Raw genomic sequence first — 19520 nt, forward strand, 5'->3', positions numbered from 1 at the left:
TGCATTTCCGCTTTGATGGTCCGCTTCCAGACATTTTAAAGGACAGAGGATTCATTCTGCTCACTGACTGTATGGTCTATTTCACCGGTTCCTTTAATTATGCAACACGAAATTCTCATCTTTTCAGCAGGCTCTTACAGTGTCAGTTGTCACAGAACAATTATCTAAGAAATTTTGTAGTGGTTCCATCACATTTCTTAGTTCACTGCCCATGTTCAGTCTTATGCCACCAAGCAGGTCCTATCTAACATCTGATCCAGAGCAGGACCAGGCACTCCAAACACAGCACTCAACCCCATTCTTTCCTTTCACAAGAGCATCTAAAACTTTTTAAGCGACCGGGTGTATGAATGACTCTAGTCCCACTCTCAGCACAACAAACGGGAGAATTCAGTTACTAATACAAGACAGGTATTTGAATCCAGGAATGGAGAAGATGAGAAATTCACATTTTCAATTAGTCAACTGTTGTTTGGTGAGAAGGGGTGGGATGGAGCAACGGTTCCAGATGCTGCACTGTCCTCATAACAAGGAGCTCAAATGTGTAAGAAACAGAAAGCTCGTGTCTAAGCTCTACTTCAGAACAACAGAAGAATTCACAAAACGAGATGAAAATGTATCTATGGCTTTACTGAACTCTCTTCTGTATACAACATGTCCATTCTATCAGATAAGGCAATAGGGTCCAGGTTTTCTTTTCATATAAATATGTGCAAAATAATCTTTTGAAGTTTTTTAAAAATAAATTAGTGTTCTGTTCTCTTCTTGTTGTCCTTCCTTATCTTTTTGCTCCTTCCGGCTTGTCTAGATGATTCTTCCTGAAATGAAAAGCATTTCAAAATTTAAAAAATATTCTTGTAAACCACAAGTATTCTCCCAAGGTCACCCATGAGAATTATTTTTAATATGAATAGTATTCATAGGTCATTGGGATTTAGGAAAATTTTGACTCGTATAATGTTTATCCATTCACACAGTTTGTATTACTTTTCTTCTGCCTTCATCTAAAGGTGGAAACTGACAGAAGTTCACATGCAAATGCCTTCATTCTAAGGGCAGAACATACCGTTGATGGTACATAGTTGTATTCCACAAGGACGTTTCTTGCACAGTTGTTTATATGTTTGAAACGATCCGGTCCCAAGAGAATACCTCCATACCAGCGCGACACCACAACCAACACGTTGTGGACATTCAAAATCTGTGAATAAAAGAAAGCAATAAAAGCTGTTATCTTTTAATTGAACCTGGTTTACTGCTGACACCAATTTGAAACGTAAAAAGGGTCTACTATCTTGTATTCAAAAAAATTACTGAGTTACATTTCTTATTCTTTGGTATGATCAATTATTACTCTGTCATGAAGCTGATTGTCTATTTACATTTTTGGAAGTGTTGGTGGATAAGGCTAGGCCAGGCCACAGGCATCGTACGTATGGATAAATAAAATGCCATAAGCTAGTACTGTTAACATGTGCATGTCAACAACCATTAATCATCTCTGTTAAGGAGAACAAAACAGGTGTCTGACTAATTTGAACAATACTATTAGGAGAGTCAATCATTGTTTGTGAAAACAGAAATATTCTTAGAATTTTAAAATGAGGAGGACTGGGGGCATGTTCTATGACAGGCATTTTCTACTCTACATTTATGTATTTGCCATAAAATCTGTATGTAACAACTGCTGACAGTAAACAGGATGGTACTAATCTAAAATATAGTTTCTTGTAACTAGAAAGTGCTATCTTGAAATGCTGGACTTATCTGAAAAAAGATTAATTTCTGTTGCAAAAAAAACCCCCAAAAAAACCTGGTAAGTTCAGCTACAATAAATGTTTTAAATCACCTTATTTTCATAACCATATGTCATAAGAGCTCAAAACAAAAAAACTGCAAGATCTATGAACATCTAGAAATCAGCCTATAAACTATTACAATCTTTTCCTATGGCTGATTTTTCTGATCTCTATCACACATTCATATTTGAAAGAGGATTGTTATGTCACTTTCTAAACAGGATTTTTATGGAATAATAAGTGCCTAGACAAGTTTCAAAAGCACATATTAACATGCTGAAGAAAAGCTGATAAGCTCAGAACAAACTGAAGTACAGTAACTGCCAAATTGTTTCTTTGCATTATTTTCAGAGCAATAATGTTTTCACACTTAGCATATATACTAGCATATATTGCATAACCTAAGCTTGTTTGTTTATTCAACCTTCCCAAGTCTGGTTTGAGTTATTTAGGAAGTTTGAAAAAGTTCAAAATTAAAAATGTCAGAATGTTTCCATCAATTATATTTTTTTCAGAAAAAAAAAAAAGGAAGCTTGGTGGGTGGAGGAGAGCCTCCAGGAATAAGAGTGCAACATACTAAGCAAAAGAACATTCAAGCAAGAAATGGACAGGAAAATAAAGTTCCTGTTGTAAAGAGGACATCAATATAAAATAAAAAGAAATGTATTGTCTGCTTACACAGCTAAGTGACCTGAGGCACAGCATTAAGATGTACCCAGCTGTCCCCTGTAGCTGTGCTATTTTAATTACGGTTTTATGAGGGCTTGCAGCTCGAACCAAAATTTATCCATCTCAACTCACATTTAGTAGCCAAGTATTATTTCAACCCTTGAAGACTAAAATATATGCGAGTATGAGGGCTAAGGACCCAGAACAGGAAATAGCACAACAAAACAGACTAAATGATCAAAACAACTCTTTCACTCCTTTTGTATTTGAAGTTCTACTCTGCAAGTTCATATATCGGTGTCTTTTTATTACGCCTACTCGAGGAAACCACGTGAAGGTTGTGCACAGGTCAGCTGTTATTTTCTGACAGTCAGCCCTCCCAGTCTTCATTTTCTGTGTACCTTACACCACACAGGAAGCATAGGAATTAAAGCTTAGTTCTCTTTTAATCCATTCAAACTATCCTTGCCACCTATGAAACATTACTCATTTCTGTGCTCCGAGACTTGTAAGTGCTACAGTCTGTGTTTCTCCTTTCACCTTGAGAAAGCAATCATCTGGCTGGCTATTAGCAGAACAAAAGTTTAAAAAATCTTCTACAAGCTTATTTACATTGTAGTGATTTTTAAAATCAATTTCAATTCAAGATTTCCAGAAGTCAAAGATTAATTTCTACAACCTGCATGAGATGGAGAAGACGGCCACCTGCTGCTGTCTCTCCATCATCTTCACAATCCTGTAGGAATGTCTGCTTATCTTCACAGTATATTCTATACAAGAAAAAAAAAACATAAAATGGATTTTAAAATGTCAATTAACTAACATTTCTACATGATTAATAAAGTCTCAGATCTTTCATACACATGTGTATCAGTTCTAATTCTCTACCACAGACATTTACATGAAAACAGGATGAGGCATAGGGTAAACCACAAATGTTTATCTGTACAGTAGGATAAGTTTTGAGAAGCTTTTACACAGACTTTAGCCACTTCAGGTAAACTCCAGTTTAAAGTCCCTAAACAGAAAAATACCCAGGCTTTTAGCCTAATTATTACATCTAGCTGAAACCAACTCCATCAGACACAGATTCAAATTATGGTATAAACCTAGAAGCTGGAAGAACTTGGACAAAAACATTATGAATAATTAATTAGGTCTGTATTTCAGCAGCAACATGAAACTATTACTGAAATTTGCCTTTGGATTCTCCATGTCATCTCCCTCCTCAGGAGGCACTGCAGTAAACTTTTGGGTGTATTGTTTCATAAAAAGGTCAGCTGCCCAGGTCTAATCTTCCAGAAGTAATGCTTAGAGGTCTACTGAGCAATAAGTTGGTTTGTTACCAACTTATTTCCTAAGTTCTGAACTTAGTTACAGGTGACACAATGAGAAAGAGGCTTCTACTATTATATGACAAAGAGGAAGCAGTAAGTATGTGCTTGTTCCTTTTTATTTTTTCCAAGTGGATTTGGATAATAAGAGTGAAAGAAGCCAGATCATCATCTGTAAGAACAGAAATGCCCTCTTTACCGAAACTTCTAACTTAGGTAGAAGCTTTTACTTTTTGGTAAAATAAGCTTTCACTTGCTCTCATTTCATGTTTCATTAGGATCACACCAGGATGGGCATGAATGGATCAGCACCTGTACGTGCTTTTTCAGATGACTGGTTCCTTCAGTAATCAAAGGGCTCCCTTTTACTGCCACATTCCTCAGAAAACCTACACTGGCATCTGGACTGTGACCAATTCATTTCACATAAGCTATGTTCACAAAAGTTGCCAGAAGCAGATGACTGCCAAACTCAATTTTACCTGGTTCTCATAATCCCTGAAGTTTCTTGTATTTCAGCTGAAACTTCGTATGCCAGATGTCTGCATCAGGCTTTCTGATTCGACTCTTATTTCAATTGAACATTTTCAGCTATTTCTAAATATAAGGTTGGGGGGGGAAAAAGAAGTTACTTCACCCAAGTGAAAACACATTTAGTTCAGGATGATGTAACATTTCCATGCTCAGACATACTACACAAAGTATACCAACACATGTTCAAATCCACTTTTTTTTTCTATTCCTAATGCTGCTTCACATTCTTCTTTCCTACTGTATTGACCTCAAATTCAAAATAACACCTGCAACATTTACCATACAAACAAGAAACCTACTCTCTAAAGCAAGGAATTTCTTTTAACAGCAAGGAAATTTAGTAGGAAGGAATTTCTTTATTATGTCCTGCACTCATCCGTCAAAGAACACTAAAAAAAAAAAAAATCACTGTTTGTATCTCACCTGTATGCATATATGTTGTGGGTAGCACTTGCAATTTTCTTGTTCTCATATAATTTTTCAAGAACTCTTTTTACCTACAGAAAACAACAGAAAAAACCCTCCTTTTGTAACAGTGATTTCATACATCCCTCTCAATACCACTGCTAAAAAACCATTTCCCTAGCACTACCATGAAACAGTATCATGCTTTGACATAAAATGTTCAGTATGATAACTCAAAAACCAGCTTCTCAGTACTCTCATACTTGCTTTAAACAATTTTTCTGGGATACTGAAAACAGCCTGTCCCTTGAATTTCTACATTGTGTACATTCATACTATTGCTCAAGATGTAGAAGGGTCAAATTGCTTTATTAAACAAGGGACAGATCTGGAAAATATTTTTAGTCAGTATTAAGTATCAATTGCACCTGCCTACTCTTCTAATAATAAGTTAAGCTGGAATAGAACACAACTTGACATACATATTCCCACTACACACTGCTTTTAGTTATTTCACAAAAACATTATGTTTAGAAAGCCCTACTACATTTCAAGCTTTTCCTTTTCCCTCAAACATGCTTTTTTTCACAGCTTCCACTTCACAGAAAGAACAGTAAAACCAGAAAATGTCCTATTAGCGGTCTGAAAGTGTCAGTACTTCCCAGAAAACAGATATTCCCATGTCTATCTCTTTGCTCTTAAGAAGTACCAAATTCAGAACATTTATCAGTATCAGTTCATCATATGTTTCTAAGTAAACATGCTAACAATTGTTCAACCCGTTCCAAGGGTCTAGCAAAAAAAAGAGCTTTTGATTAAGACATCATTATTGTACATAATATAAAGCATTACTGAAATTGCAGAAGTCTGGGAAAACATGCCTGGCAAGTAAATTACCTTCCCTGCAAAAACCAATGTCTCAGAGGAGTAATCAATAGATATATTAAATATCTGCCCTAGCTATACTGTGCTATTTTCAATTCTTCTTGAAGAAATTCAACCGACAAGAATCACCTCAAATAAAAGATACCTCAATGAAAAAAATCCTATTATTAATGGAGAATATTGCTTCAGACATCTGTCTTCTCCTTACTTTGAATGCTGAAGGAAGACAACTTGTACTTCTTAATACACTTTCATATACATGGACAGTAAGTTGAAACAGTAAGTTTCAATACATGGACTTAAAGCACAAGTCATATGAAACGATCATCACCTTTGACACTACTTATTTGCCAGCTACCAGATTCCTAAAAACATACTTTCAAGATTCATTTTTGTGCTACAGCTGTACCTTCTTTAAGTGATTCTTTAATATATATAAATGACCTCTGCTGCTTTAGAAAGGGAAGAAATGCGAATCATTGGCTTAACATATCTTTTTCATTTCAAAATGCTTTTATCATGATTTGTGAGCAAGATTGTTCCTACATACACAAAAACCCAAACAAATGTACAGTCTATGTGAACTTGAAAGGTCCAAGTGCTCCAGAAGGGATGCTAGGATTCAGAGACCAATTCTTATGTCCATACTAAGCAAACTACTGAGGGGGAAGAAAAAAACAAAACAAAAAAAACACCAACAGCTTCAAACATTACAGCTTTTTTACACAGAAATCAGCCAAAAACCCTGTCAATATGTCAATGTTTTTTCATAGTTACTGAGCATGTAGTAGACCTAGCTTACCTGGAACTTCAAGAAGCACTTGACAAAATCCCTTACCAAAAATTCTTAAAACAAAACCTAAAATTGCACAAAAAGAAAGAGAAAAATCCTCTCAAGGTTTAACTCTTGAGTTAATGAAAAAAAAGAACAGTAGTTTCCTCACTAAACAGGGATGACCAAAGGAGGCTGATGGTAACAGATGGAAAGTGATGTACAAAAGAAGCTCCAAACCCCTCTCAATTAGGTCATGATAAAGATTTACTTATGCACAATCCAAGTGTGTTTTTCAACAGAATTCCTTTCTGAAGGAGGGAAAACACTTATAAACCCATTTTAATTCCTTTTCCAGCTAACACATGATAGACTCAGAAACTTCCAAATATGTTATGATAAACCTGCCAACATCCTGAAGTCAAATAACAGTGTTCTTATTCTCTTTCATCTAATGCACATAGTGGTGAAGAATAGCAGGAAGCATTGCAGAGCTGTTATCTAGAATGATTCAGCTGACAGTGAAAGCAAGACACCAGTAACTACTCGGAAAATATTAGCACAGAAAGATGCACAGAACAGACAGACCAACATATTTGGAAAATTCCAAGTATTTCAGTAAAGGCAAAAGGAGAAGAACTGATCTCTACTAACTTGTCTGGTTGTCACCACTGGAGCCAGATGTGCTTGGAAAGTGCTCCTTCGATCTGTGATTGGGTTTCCATGATGTATGGGTGGCAGTTCTTCATCTGTGGGTCACAAACAAGAGAGTGTTTCTTTTCTTTTAAGAGTACAGAAACAATGCAAGTGGCTATAAAAGTAAAGAATGCCTCAACTTTAAAAAAAGGGACTTGTTAAAGGGAAGTACAGAAAATAACAGACAAACCCACCAAAAGCATGTTACATTTTTTAATCACTGTTATTAAACTTTATTATAATTCTACTGTCACTAGATTTACTCTAAAGCTGAGTAGAAAAGCAGAATCTTCAGGCCTCTTTTAAATTATTTCAACAGAATTAACAAGAGCATATTTTTTACCTTCCTGACTTTCAGATGTCATGTAATTTAACATTTTACTTTGATCTTCCTGAACGGGCTGATAGTCTAAGAGAAAATCATCTCCATCATCTTCATCAACTTCTTCAGTGGTTTTCTTAATATCTGGTTCTATTAAGATACAAGTAGTAGAATTTATTACACATTTTTTGCAAGACAAGCAAAACAAAATTTCAAACACTTTTTCTCAAAAGTCTCTGGCTTTTCAGTTAAAAACAGTTTGACATTAAGAATTTTTAAATGGAGAATAGTAACATTAATTACAACAAAACCCAAAGTACTCAGCCCAGTATTAACTTAAAACTTCCTGAGAATTAAAAATAAAATACTCATACTATGGGATCCTTCCATAAGATCTTCTGTTTCAATACTAACAGTATTTCTAAGAAAAAAAAAGAACAATCATGTTTACTATTTCCATTAAACAGTCAAGATGCTACCTTTTATCTGAATTTAGCAATCAAATTAAGCTGCTGCTTCACAAAAACTACAGTCATTTAATGGTCATCCAGGGAAAAACGTAGAACTGCTGCTCAATGCTACTTCATGAGGTTATAAAATCATTAGACTTGAAACATCCCTCTCAACATGCTTCAAGTATTCTGGGATTCCCAAAATCCTGTTTTCCTTCATGCATAGAACATCCAAAAAGTAATAGTCAATAACAAAGGAGGAAATATACACGATTCTGACATCTGGATTTAGAGCCAAATTAATATACCACAGTTTGATTCCTATTTAGAGGGCCTATGATGTGCTTATATGTATTTTCCACAAAAAACAGAGGGGTGATAAAGCATGTTCAAAAATGGAAGCCATAAGGTTGTGGTCAAAATACCCAAACTTCCAATACTGTCAGTAAAATTTTCACTTCTCAGTGTCCACTCCTTTAGTCACAGTAGTGAAAAATGACTTCTCCAGTGTCTGTGATGTAGCAACAAAATGCACAGTTTATGGAAAGACTAAGACTGGACCTTACCGTAGAACAACACTGAAAATGAGGTTTTTTCTCTTCAGACTTTTATTTCTCACAGGACTAAGATAAAACCCGACAGAGAAAAGTAGTTCTGTTTCCTTTTGCCATATGTGCATGCATGCATGTCACTGACACATTTCATAGCAATTTAGCATGTTAATGTACAAACCACCCCCCCACCATTTTTTGAAAGAACAACTGTGAATTTACACAAACTCTGTAAGAGTAACAGCAGAAGAATCACTGCAGCTCTACTGATGATGTACTTCTCATCCCAATACAGTAGAATGAATGGAAGGATGAAAAAGTAAAATGATGGAATACTTGGTCATTTGTCAGCATATTCCACTGAAGTTTATCTTCTCTTGAATCCCAATCCTCCAACAGGGCACTCAACACCAGAAGTTAATTACTGGTATGAATTATTCATTTGCAGAATAATGCATAATGCACCTGTGGGCAGCACTGTCCTTTCATACAAGTAACTGCATTCCTGAGAAAACTGAGGACTTTGTTCACAGGCCACCTACACCTTCTTTTCCCTACTGCTTTTTTAAAAGGCACACTACCACTGTAAAACAGTAAGCCATGACACTGGAGACTGTTTCCTGATATTTAGATCCAATTCAAAAGTGGGCATAAGCTAACTTGTATGAAATCTTACTTTGCAGTGGAACAAGAAGGAAAATGAAAACCCCAAGTATTTGCTGAAGTACCTGGATCTGAAGACTGTGCCTTTTGTATGAGAACTTCTCGTATCTTCTCCACCCATAAATACAATATACTTTCACCAAGGTTCTGTCTGGAAGTAAAAACTCATGGTAAATGAAGAATCACTTCTACAGATTTCACTTGGAAAGTACATCAAATAACATACAGATTTCAGACACACAGAAATATAACATAAGCTAGAGAGATAAAGAGCTTAGGCAGGCTTGTGTAGAGTTCTGTCTCAGTAGCTCACTGGGTGAAACACATATTGGTGGACTATGATGGCAGGTCAGTGGAGCACTGGAATGAAACACTACAGTTTGGGTAACAGGCAGTGCTATAGCACAGAGAGATAAAGATTTAGGTCTAGTAGGCGTCCCTCAGGGGGCACAGGTGTGTATTAGGGTACTGGGGGAGGATGGGATGAGCACGTTTTATATATGCATGTTAGGAGTTAAGGAATGCTTCCTTTTTGTGCAGCAGGACCCAAACAACTCAAAACACGTTTCAAATGGTTGTAACGGTTATAAACTGTGCCTGTTTGTCTAAGAAACAAAACGAAAGATTTAGGGCTGTAGATATCTCATGGTTTCTCATTAATTTTATTCTTACTGCCACCATCTGGACACCAGGTAAGTAACAAATTACATCTTTAAACTTTGCTTAACGTATACAGCAGGGCTGTGGAAACAATCAAATTCAAATAAACATACATATTTTAAGAAAAATATTCAAGCAAAAATAAGGATTTCATGAACTTGTAGCTCTGACTGCAAAATCCAGACAGACTCCAGAACAAATCAACACCATGATTTCACACTGCTTATTGTATCGAAGCACTTCTTTAATACCTGAAGACATTTTTTTAGTGATGGAATGGAAAAGATTATAAAAGGAATAAAATTTCCCTGCTTTATGAAAGTAAATAGCAATTTGTCCAGTCATCACCCAATTACGGTTTCTGAAGAGTTGTAAATTACACTTCGTGTCTCCCAAAACAGACTTGTGATCTGTAGTGATCCATTTTTTCCATAGCAATTGACAGTATAGTTCACATTGGTTTAGACTGCAGACCTTCACAACTTAGATCCCTAGGGACTAGAAACCTGGTCAAATACAATGTGAATGATGCAGAGTATCTCTGTTCATCTGACAACCATGCAGACATTGAATAGATAAAAGGCTTTCACAAATACTGTGCACATCAGTGACTACTCCAGGTTTTTCAACAATCTAAAATGACATATAAAGGCCCAAATACATTCACTTCCTGAGGAACTAACAAAGTGAGAGCAGACCAGCGAGGGCTCTGAACAGCAGCTGATACAGACAGAAGGGAGCTGCAAGGGACTGAACTAGTACAATTCAACAGCCTACGGGACTGCAGAGGGGAGAACAAAAAAAGAACCATGCTCAGAGCCCTCACATGCCAACTTGTGCTGGATGCTCAGGTCTTTAAATAACCCCCTACAGCAGCTCTACCTGTGGTAGAGACTCCATCAGATCCTTTGAATCTGGACAGCATTAAGGACAACCTCTGTCCTTTTTGCTCCACTGAACAACTGTAGTGAATGTGATCACACAGAACTTTTCACTTAAAATCCTTGTGCATTTTTAACACTTCAAATTAAATTTTCCTTGCTTAAATGAGCTGTTGCTTAATTAGCTAAGAAACCCAGTTAATCAAAGTAAAAAACCCTTATGCAAGCTAAGTGCTCTCTTCCTTATGGCGTTAAAAAAACATCTCTTATGCAAGATGCTCAGATTTCAGTATCTAGGGCAAGACTGTACTTTTTTTTTTCCCCCCATTTATTTTATATTATCTTTGGGATCTGAAAGAAATAAATAAACCATATAAAATTACTATATTTTCTATCCCACTTTCACAGCAATTCAAAATCATGTAATTTGAGTATTTCTAAATGCTGTTATGCTTTCATTATGCCTTGTTGTTAGCTGCACACTGTGATAATAAACAGTCCACGATGCTCCAGATTCCAGTTAATAGATTCTGCATGTGTTTATTTTAAAACCTACTTATCCCTTAGCTTTTAAGAAAAACTGGTATGCCACTTACGCTCATAGACACAACAAAATGTTTTCACATCCTGTGTTTCAACATTCAAGTGCAGAATAGATAGAAACTGAAAATACATTGTCTCCTTTTACTTTATTCCACAGTCTTGGACTTACACATATATTTCTTCCAAGCTATTTGCTAGTTCTGTATAATCCTGTCCTCGAAGCCAAGGGGCACTAGAATGAAAAGAAATGCAATGAAAATTGTGCTATATGCTGCTTCCAACATTCCCAAGTAAATGTGGTGAACACCTTGAAAATATAACTTTGCCAACCATAAAGATTCTAGCTGTAAACATCTTGGAAAAAGCAAGATAAAGAATAGAATATCCTTGCTGGAAACATCCCCCATTCCCAGTGTACTTTAATTCAAGAAGCATTTTAACTAAACTTCCACTTACAGATAAACAATTAACAGTGTCAATTCAGAAAACACAAACGTTTGCAGAAAACTTCACCTACTTTAGTTGATAAATAGGTGGCTCTGCAGTTGGATATCCTGGAGGCAAAATCACCTGAAAGAAATTCAGGGTATGTATTCATTGGACTACCCTCAGCTTGCTAAGCTTTACTGAAGGACTCTGATGTCAAGCACTAGGACTACAATTCATGTTACAAATGAAGAAAACACTTGGGTATGTTGTCACAGAATAACAACAACTGAATATTTGCATTTTAAATTCCAATAATGGTAATGCATACAAAAATGTTTCATGGGGCAATTTATACAGATGCAAAATAAAGTACAGAAAAAAATTGCAAAAAGCTGCACACATGATTACTGGACTTAAGTAAGTGGCACTGGACTTCCCTAAGTAGACATTTCAATGTTTCTTATGCTAAGTAAATTATTGCTTCCAGTTCTGAAAACATAAAGTAAGGAGTTGGATCAATTAAGTTAATCCAAACTTCGTTTTGTCTCAACACTTTCCAGAAAGCAAATCTAGAAGCAAATGCAGCAGATTCACTGAGGCACAAAGTCGATGTAAAAAATATTTCAGAAATCAGTCTTTGGTGAAATACACTGAAGTGCTTTGCTCAGGTGTGGAATTAGGATACGCAACCACTGAATATATCACAAGCACACCAATGTTTTACAGGAACAATCACTGAAAAGTCTTATCACAGACTCCAATCCACAAGCTTCCTAATGCATGTGAGTTGATAATAAACCATATTTAAAGCGTTTCACCTGCATCAGTCCAACTGCAAAACTTAGTTAAACTTCTTCCCACCACTATACCTGCAAACAGAGGGTCCATTTTGGTTGATCCAGACAGTCACTAATCTTAATGCAATAGATTTTTTCATCTTCATCAACAACACACCAATCATCACCATAGATTGACGAAAGGGCTTCAATTTCATCAATCTAAGAAAAAAACAAAAAAAGCAAAAGTAAATACCCACCCCCCCCATAAAGCCCACACAACTTTGTGTGCCAATCATCTTTTCATCTTTTTAAAGTCTTGCTCTTCTACAAGTTATCAACAGATGTGACCAGATTCACTGCACTGGAAGGCCATAAGTACTAGGGATCCAGTCCTGACTCACAGGACTTAAGGTGCACCAGGGGAGGTTTAGGCTGGAGATTAGGAAGAGTTTCTTCACAGAAGGGGTGATTAGATAGTGGAATGGACTGCCCAGGGGGGTGGTGGAGTGCCCAGAGGCGTTTAAGGAAAGACTGGACGCTGCACTTAGTGCCGTGGTCTAGTTGACTTGGTGGGGTGTTCGGCCACAGGGTGGATTCGATGATCTCAGAGATATTTTCCAACAAAATTGACTCTGTGATTTTGTAAGTAGCCTTCGCTCAGTTCTCACACACAGACGTTTTTGAATTTCTGAGGACAATCCTGTCATTCTCAGCAGTGACCAGGTGAGCAAAATGACAGGGAGGAGATGCCAACACGTTCCCTGCAGCTCCCAATCGGTGCTGCTCCTGGCTAGGTGGGACCCCCGCAGGAGAAAGACCCCAAGGGTTTGGCACTAAGCTCTTCCTGAGGAAGGGCGGATATTCAGCAAATTCTATAAAGAAAAACCGGAGAAGTGCCTTCCACCTAGAAGTGAAACACCTGAATTGGCTCGGCGGTGCAGAGCCACAGCGGGCACGGAGCCGCTCAGGGGCCGGGGTTCACCAGGAGCTCCCTGAAGTCACCGATTTCCCCGCAGCCCCCTCGCCCCCTCCGCCGCTCACCTGCTGCTGGGCCCTTTCCGTGTCACTCGCCGCCATCGGGACCCGAGGGATAGAGGAGGAAGGGAAGGAGAAGGAGGGAAAAGCCCAGGGAGCAGCCCGGCGCCGGGCCGTGTGCGCAGCCGTGGGGTGACGCTGAAGGCCCTTCCTTCCGCTGCCGGGACGGGGGGAGCGGGCGGTGTGGTCGTGTCTCGGGTTGCTACACAGCCTTCATTATATCCCTCCTGAATAGTTTTCCCTTATTTCTTACATCCGATTTTTAAATTGAAGTGTGTAAGCAGTTCTGTTTCAGTGAGGATTTTAGTGATGCAGCCGTTTTCACCTTGCATTTATGGCACTCGGAATGAACGATTGACATGATGAATGAACTACACAATTCCCTTTAAAAATTATTTAAAAGAGTAACAGGTGTTCCAAGCAGTTTTCATTACATTAATTACATTTCATGTCATTTCTCGAAATCCATTTATTTCATTTAACTTGGGCAAGTTTGTGGCATCTCTTTTAGAGACGGCACTGATCAGTAAAGATCTCATTGCACGCAAAGCATGGGTTCACCGTTTTTGCAGGTTTTGTAGTTTATGTTTTCTTCCAGTGTGATTTTATACTAACACAGTTGGGAAGAATTCAAGGTAAACTTCGTTTTGCCCTTCTCGAAAGCTTAGAGAATTTGCGCCCGTTCAGGAGAACGGGATTAGAGTTCAGAATGATTCTGACAATCAGGGCAGGCGTTCTAAAGACAAAACAAAAACCAAAACAAACGAACAACCCACAACAACAACAACATTAAAAACACCCAGGATGCAACTGAGTAGGGAGAAAACTAGCACTGTGATATCAACTACGTGTATCCTGGATGGAGAACTGGTTGCACAGTGGTTCTACAGAAATTATTTCAGAGTTAGTGAATAGAAGTCTTTGTTTTCAGTGTCACAGACAGAGTTGGTTTCATTATTTTTGAAATTATAATAAAAAGAATATACCCAGTCTTAGAACATGACAAAAATGCACATTTTATCAGACAAAGTCACGTATTCCAGTTAATTTTAAAAGAGAGAGAGACATAGACAGAGTGAGTGTATTGTTTAAACAACTGCCTTCTGACCAAGACATAACTGAAAGCTTTACTCCATAAGGACCTAGAAAAGATGGTGCTCCATCTGTTCATCCTAATACTAAACTGCCTTATAAATCTAAAGAGACAGCTATGACAGGACTTAAACTTCCTAACAGCAATCTCTCTATAGTGCTTGTGCTTTGTAAATTGCTAGTTTTGACTTAGCTGAACAAGTGAGTTACATTACTATACACATTTTTTGTTATTAAATAGCTCAAAAATGTTATTGCCATTTTTTATGACTTGTCTATAAGTCATAAAAGCATTGCTATGAAAGACTTCAGCAATCTACTATTGGGCCAGGAAGAAACTGCTCCAGATAAGGGGGCACAGAGAATAAATCACAAAAGCTGTATGGACTGTAGACCTAACAGATTTCAGAGGACTCGCTAATTTCCTTTCATTGTCATTTTTATTTGTGACAAGTCTTATTAAACAGAAATGGAGATAAATGTGGCTAATGAATCTCCAGCATGTTTATAGATACTAAATCAGTAACAGAGTAGCTGAACTGATATGGTGCACAGGAGTATTTACCAGATAATTAATGTCTTTGTCTGTCTGAAACATTCTATTAAAGCAGATATGAAATACACATCAAATGAAGGATATCAGTACAGTAGAGTTTACTAAACTATTTGGGGTATTTTTTTAGTACATAACTGGACCTTACTGTTCCTTATAGTGAGGCATCTCCCAAAAGGATACACTTCCCAGCTATGCTTAAACTTTGATATTTAAAACGGTTACAAAGTCTAACCTTTGGTCCATCAGTTCAGTCTTTGTAAACCACAGATAGCAAAGAAAAACATTTAAAGCTCAAGTCAAATCAATTAAGCCAAGAAAACCCTGAGGTCAGGAAGCAGCCCAAATCACTACCTTGAACTCAAATTCTTTATTCTGTTTTGTCAGGGCAAGATAATACACTGGGTAATTACTCATTCCCTTCTGCAACTAGAATCTAATACTGGAGCACAAAAACTTAAGCAAGATATAAATAATATTCATTCAGGCAGGACAGAATCACAAATAAGTGAAAAACACAGAACTAAGAAATACAGAAGAATTAAGGTTTGAGTAAAATATCCATAGCCCTGCTTTATTTTGCATACAACAGTTCAAACAACATGATGCATTTTCAACGTCTTCTTTACAATAAAAGGAAGAGGAAGATTGAGAACAAATAAGGACAAGGTCATGTCGTGTCATGTCATGTCATGTCATGTCATGTCGTGTACTACTGATTAATGCCCTCAGTTCTGTACTCTGGTTTTGGGCAGGATTTTCTTCTACTGAGACTCTTCCAGTAGTGTCTTAAGAATAGCTCAAGGAGAGCATTTTGCTATAGTTTCTCATCAACAAAATACTAAATTCTCTTTAATGCTCCAATTCTACTCTACATTCAAAAGAAATCTCATTCTATAATACAAATCTTAATTGGGTCATCCAATAATGAGCATTTATCCATTTGAGGACAAAGTAATTCAGCTGATTTCAGTTCCACAATGATGCATTTAGCTAGACTGTGGTCTAAACTGACCACAATAAATTAGCTATAAGGTTCAACTCTCCATATACAGCTGATTTATTATTTTGGAACTAAAACCGAACCAAACTGATTCAGTGACAAGAACAAGAAAGTGCGTTAAACAAACCTGATTCTTGGTCTAAAACTACATGTCTGGTAAGACTGAGGAGAAGCACATGTACAAGGGGACTTAACACCTTGGTTAGAAATGTTTCTTTTCATATAGCCACAACCCTGTTTTTGTGCTGGCTATAGCAGGGTACAGTTGCCTTCTGCAGAGCTACAGAAATCCAAAAGCTTTTCTATGAAGTATAACTACTAGCAGACTTTAGGAGCCTCCTGAGAGAAGAGGACCAGCAGTGAATTCTCCCATTTTCTCCTGCCATACTTGCATTCAGATAAAAAATGGGCATGTTAAAAGGAACTCTTCTCTCTTACAGTATTTTTTTCCCTGCTAGAGGATACCTCAGAAACTACCTGAGCTTGCTTCAGTGCTGCTTTGATCAGCAAAAAGCATTTCTCAGCTCAGGAGGCAATCCAACTCACACCATCCACAAATTCACATTTTATGGTTATTTCCTGCAAAGTATGAAAGAAACTCAGCAGCAGACTCACATCTGCAAGAATTCCTATTGCAGGCAGTTCAGAACAACATGAACATTTGCTTCTATCACTCACTGGCAGTTGCCCATGGTAATACAGAGAGATCCACAAATAAATAAAATCAGTATGGAAATAGGGCAAGGACCTGTGCTTTTCAGAGTTGAGGAGCAGTTTCCTCAAGAAGTGCACCAGGGCTGCATGAAAGCTGCTAAGGAGCAAATTTTCAGGACTGCTCATGAGCTAACAAACACACAGTCATTTAACACGTTACTGCGTGAAAACAAACATACAACCCATCATGTATCATTTATTACTTTCACTTCTCATTTTCCTGTGTGCACTCCCTTGCCCAGTCATATATCTCAAATTTGACCAGTATGCTGTAGTCTGAAGAGGAAGAACACAAAGTCTCAGCGCCATAAGGGCTGCCCCATCACAGAACCCGAAAGGATATAAAAAATACTATTCTGTGAAAATCCCAGACAGTTCAGTGAGTTCTGTGCAAGGCTGTTTGCCAGTGTGCTCAGCCCTAAGATGGGACACCTTTCATGCTTTCTGAATCACTAATTTCAGCAGGTTATCTGAAAAAGGAAAGACATGAAAAAAAGAAACAAACCAGGGGAAAGACACTTAGAACAAAACCTTGATATCAGCAACACTCTTTTTCTCATTTCCACACTTCAAAGTCCAAATGCACTGGCTCATTATTACTCTGGAATGTGCAAGGAGGCAAGACACGGGTGAAAAATAGACACTCTTTGAGGACAGTGGAAGCAGGGGGAGTGTAGTGATCCTGGCCAGGAGAGGACTGTACATCCAGGGGTTGGTGATTCACAGTACAGTTACTGGAGCAGGCCCAGGTGTGTGCTGTGCTGCACTGCCTTCAGGCCTGGATTGTGGTGCACAAAACCCTTGGAAGCAGGATTAACTCCACCAGCTCCTTGGCACAGAGTGCAGGCAATTACACCACGTGCATGGCCTTGCCTTTATCTAGAAGCATAGCAAGGAGTGAACCTATCTCATGAACATCCTTTATGAATGGCTATTTTCTTGTAAGAAAACGAAAATACTGCAACCAAAGAGGAGCCTTTCTCCAGAGCTGGGATATGTACAGCCTGCCATGAGAGAAGTCCATCCAGGGTCAATCCAATGCTGCAGGAATGTGGACATCATGGCTTCTGATTTATTTGCTATCTCTGTTGGTCTTTACTCTGTCTTTTTAAAACATTAAATTTATTAGGTTATTTGTTTTCAGGCCTTTCTTACCCAGATTCAGAGAAAAACCCTGCATTGACTGGCCGAAGGGTGAAACTGAACTGTAAACTCCGTGTTGCATTGCAATGGGTTATAGAGTAGGCGGGTGGCAATATCTCTATTTCATTATAAAATTTGTAAGAAATACAAGGTGATAATATACATATTTTAATTTTGCATTCATGTATGCAAAATAAATACAAAACAGGAAAAGGTTTTATTGTGAGGTTGCTTAAAGCATTTATGGCATTGTGAAAGATGGCTCAAAGTCAGAAGCAAGAGGAAGAAATAAAGGTAAAGGTATGTGGGGATAACGCAGCTAGTGCTTTGAAGGTAAGGGCAGCAACTTGAAGTCCTTCTCCTAAGACAAGAAAGCCAATGTGATCCTTCCCTGAAGCCTCTCAGATGTTATATAATTTTTACTAAAGCATTGCTGGAAGCAGATCTCTTAAGATAAACCAATTAAAAGTAACAAAAGGCAGCAGAAGTCCAAACATGATACATTTGTGTTATCTCTGCAAGTATGGAAGTGTTCCTTTTCTTCTTTTTGGTATGTCATTCTTCGAATATTAAAATATATCTCACTACAGACAATGCAGAAAAATGAAGCTTGCCTCATTATCTATGCCTTAAGAGTTTCACAAGAATTGCTCAGGTTTAAACTTGCTCACTTTTGGAACAGAAGTTTCATCCTAATCTTCTGTGGTGGTTTGTCATGGCACCTGTGGCTCCTGCCCTGCCTTTTCAGTGCTCCTTCTGCATATGACACAGACTTGGTCATGCCACAACACTGCAAAGCTTTCCTGCTCCCTTAATAAATTCTTGCAGGATTTCAAAGGCACTGTAGGAGTTTTCAAAACGCAACCCCTCTCACATGCTAAAGGCAGAAAAACAAGGTGCTAGCTCTTGGCTTCAGGTGAAAGGTGTAGTGAATAAAAAAGGGTAGGACAAACAGAGGGGAAGGAGTGGTGGACCAAAAGGCCTTGAAAAAAGTGAGTACTTCACTTTTTGTCCCTGGTAGCACCCAATTTCTCTTTTAGGTTGCTATGCTGTTCTTAGAAGCAGTGTGTGTATTCACAATTTTCTTTCACCTCCACACGGTTGTATAAGCCACCAAAGCGATTTCCTTTTCCCCTCTCTGGCGATGCACCATTCTCGTAGTGTTACAGTCCTCTTTGAGGCCGGTTTGTCCCCCCATCTCTCTGAACGCCTGTCGGCGTCTTTGCGTCCCGCCCCTGCCGGGGGAGCTCCCGGGGCAGAGCGGAGCCAAGGCCGTGCCCCCGCAGCCCGGGCACTCACATGCGTTGGAAGGGGCCTCTGGAGATCATCCGGTCCAACCCCCTGCCAAGTCTGGGTCACCCAGCGCAGGTGGCACAGGAACGCGTCCCGGTGAGTTTGGAATGTCTCCAGAGAGGGAGACTCCATGACCTCCTTGGGCACCTGTTCCAGTGCTCTGACACCCTCAACGTGAAGTTCTTCCTCATGTTGAGGTGCAACTTCGTGTGTTTTAGTTTACGGCCATTGCTCCTCATCCTGTCGCTGGGCACGACTGAAACGAGTGCGACACCAAACCGCAGCGGGCACGGGGCAGCCCCGGGGGGAGCCA

General features: G+C 38.4%; 1 protein-coding gene across 2 annotated transcripts; it reads right to left on the reverse strand.

The window, feature by feature from the left end:
* Positions 1–75: 75 nt before the first annotated feature.
* On the reverse strand, positions 76–13778 carry IMPACT (impact RWD domain protein). 2 transcript variants are annotated; one of them, XM_008636806.2, is made up of 11 exons: positions 13416–13778; positions 12465–12593; positions 11684–11736; positions 11336–11398; positions 9148–9233; positions 7438–7566; positions 7053–7147; positions 4760–4833; positions 3148–3238; positions 1067–1201; positions 76–818 (listed from the first exon to the last, which is right to left on the reverse strand). In XM_008636806.2, exons 1-11 carry the CDS (start codon positions 13449–13451, stop codon positions 747–749), a joined length of 963 nt encoding a protein of 320 aa, XP_008635028.1. In that variant the 5' UTR covers positions 13452–13778; the 3' UTR covers positions 76–746. The 2 variants fall into 2 exon arrangements, with proteins under 2 accessions (XP_008635028.1, XP_017593803.1); XM_017738314.1 differs by lacking the exon at positions 11684–11736 and having other exon boundaries at positions 13416–13770.
* Positions 13779–19520: the final 5742 nt, after the last annotated feature.

Source organism: Corvus brachyrhynchos, unplaced genomic scaffold, assembly GCF_000691975.1.
Source record: "Corvus brachyrhynchos isolate BGI_N302 unplaced genomic scaffold, ASM69197v1 scaffold106, whole genome shotgun sequence".
Taxonomy (NCBI): Eukaryota; Metazoa; Chordata; class Aves; order Passeriformes; family Corvidae; genus Corvus; species Corvus brachyrhynchos.

Bases quoted from the DNA above. Each gene is read 5' to 3' on its own strand.
- IMPACT (XM_008636806.2), bottom strand. From the start codon at position 13,451: ATGGCGGCGAGTGACACGGAAAGGGCCCAGCAGCAG. The intron at 12,594-13,415 runs GTGAGCGGCGGA...TTTTTTTCTTAG, and splicing joins CGGAAAGGGCCCAGCAGCAG to ATTGATGAAATTGAAGCCCT. The intron at 819-1,066 runs GTATGTTCTGCC...TTTTCATTTCAG, and splicing joins ACAACTATGTACCATCAACG to GAAGAATCATCTAGACAAGC.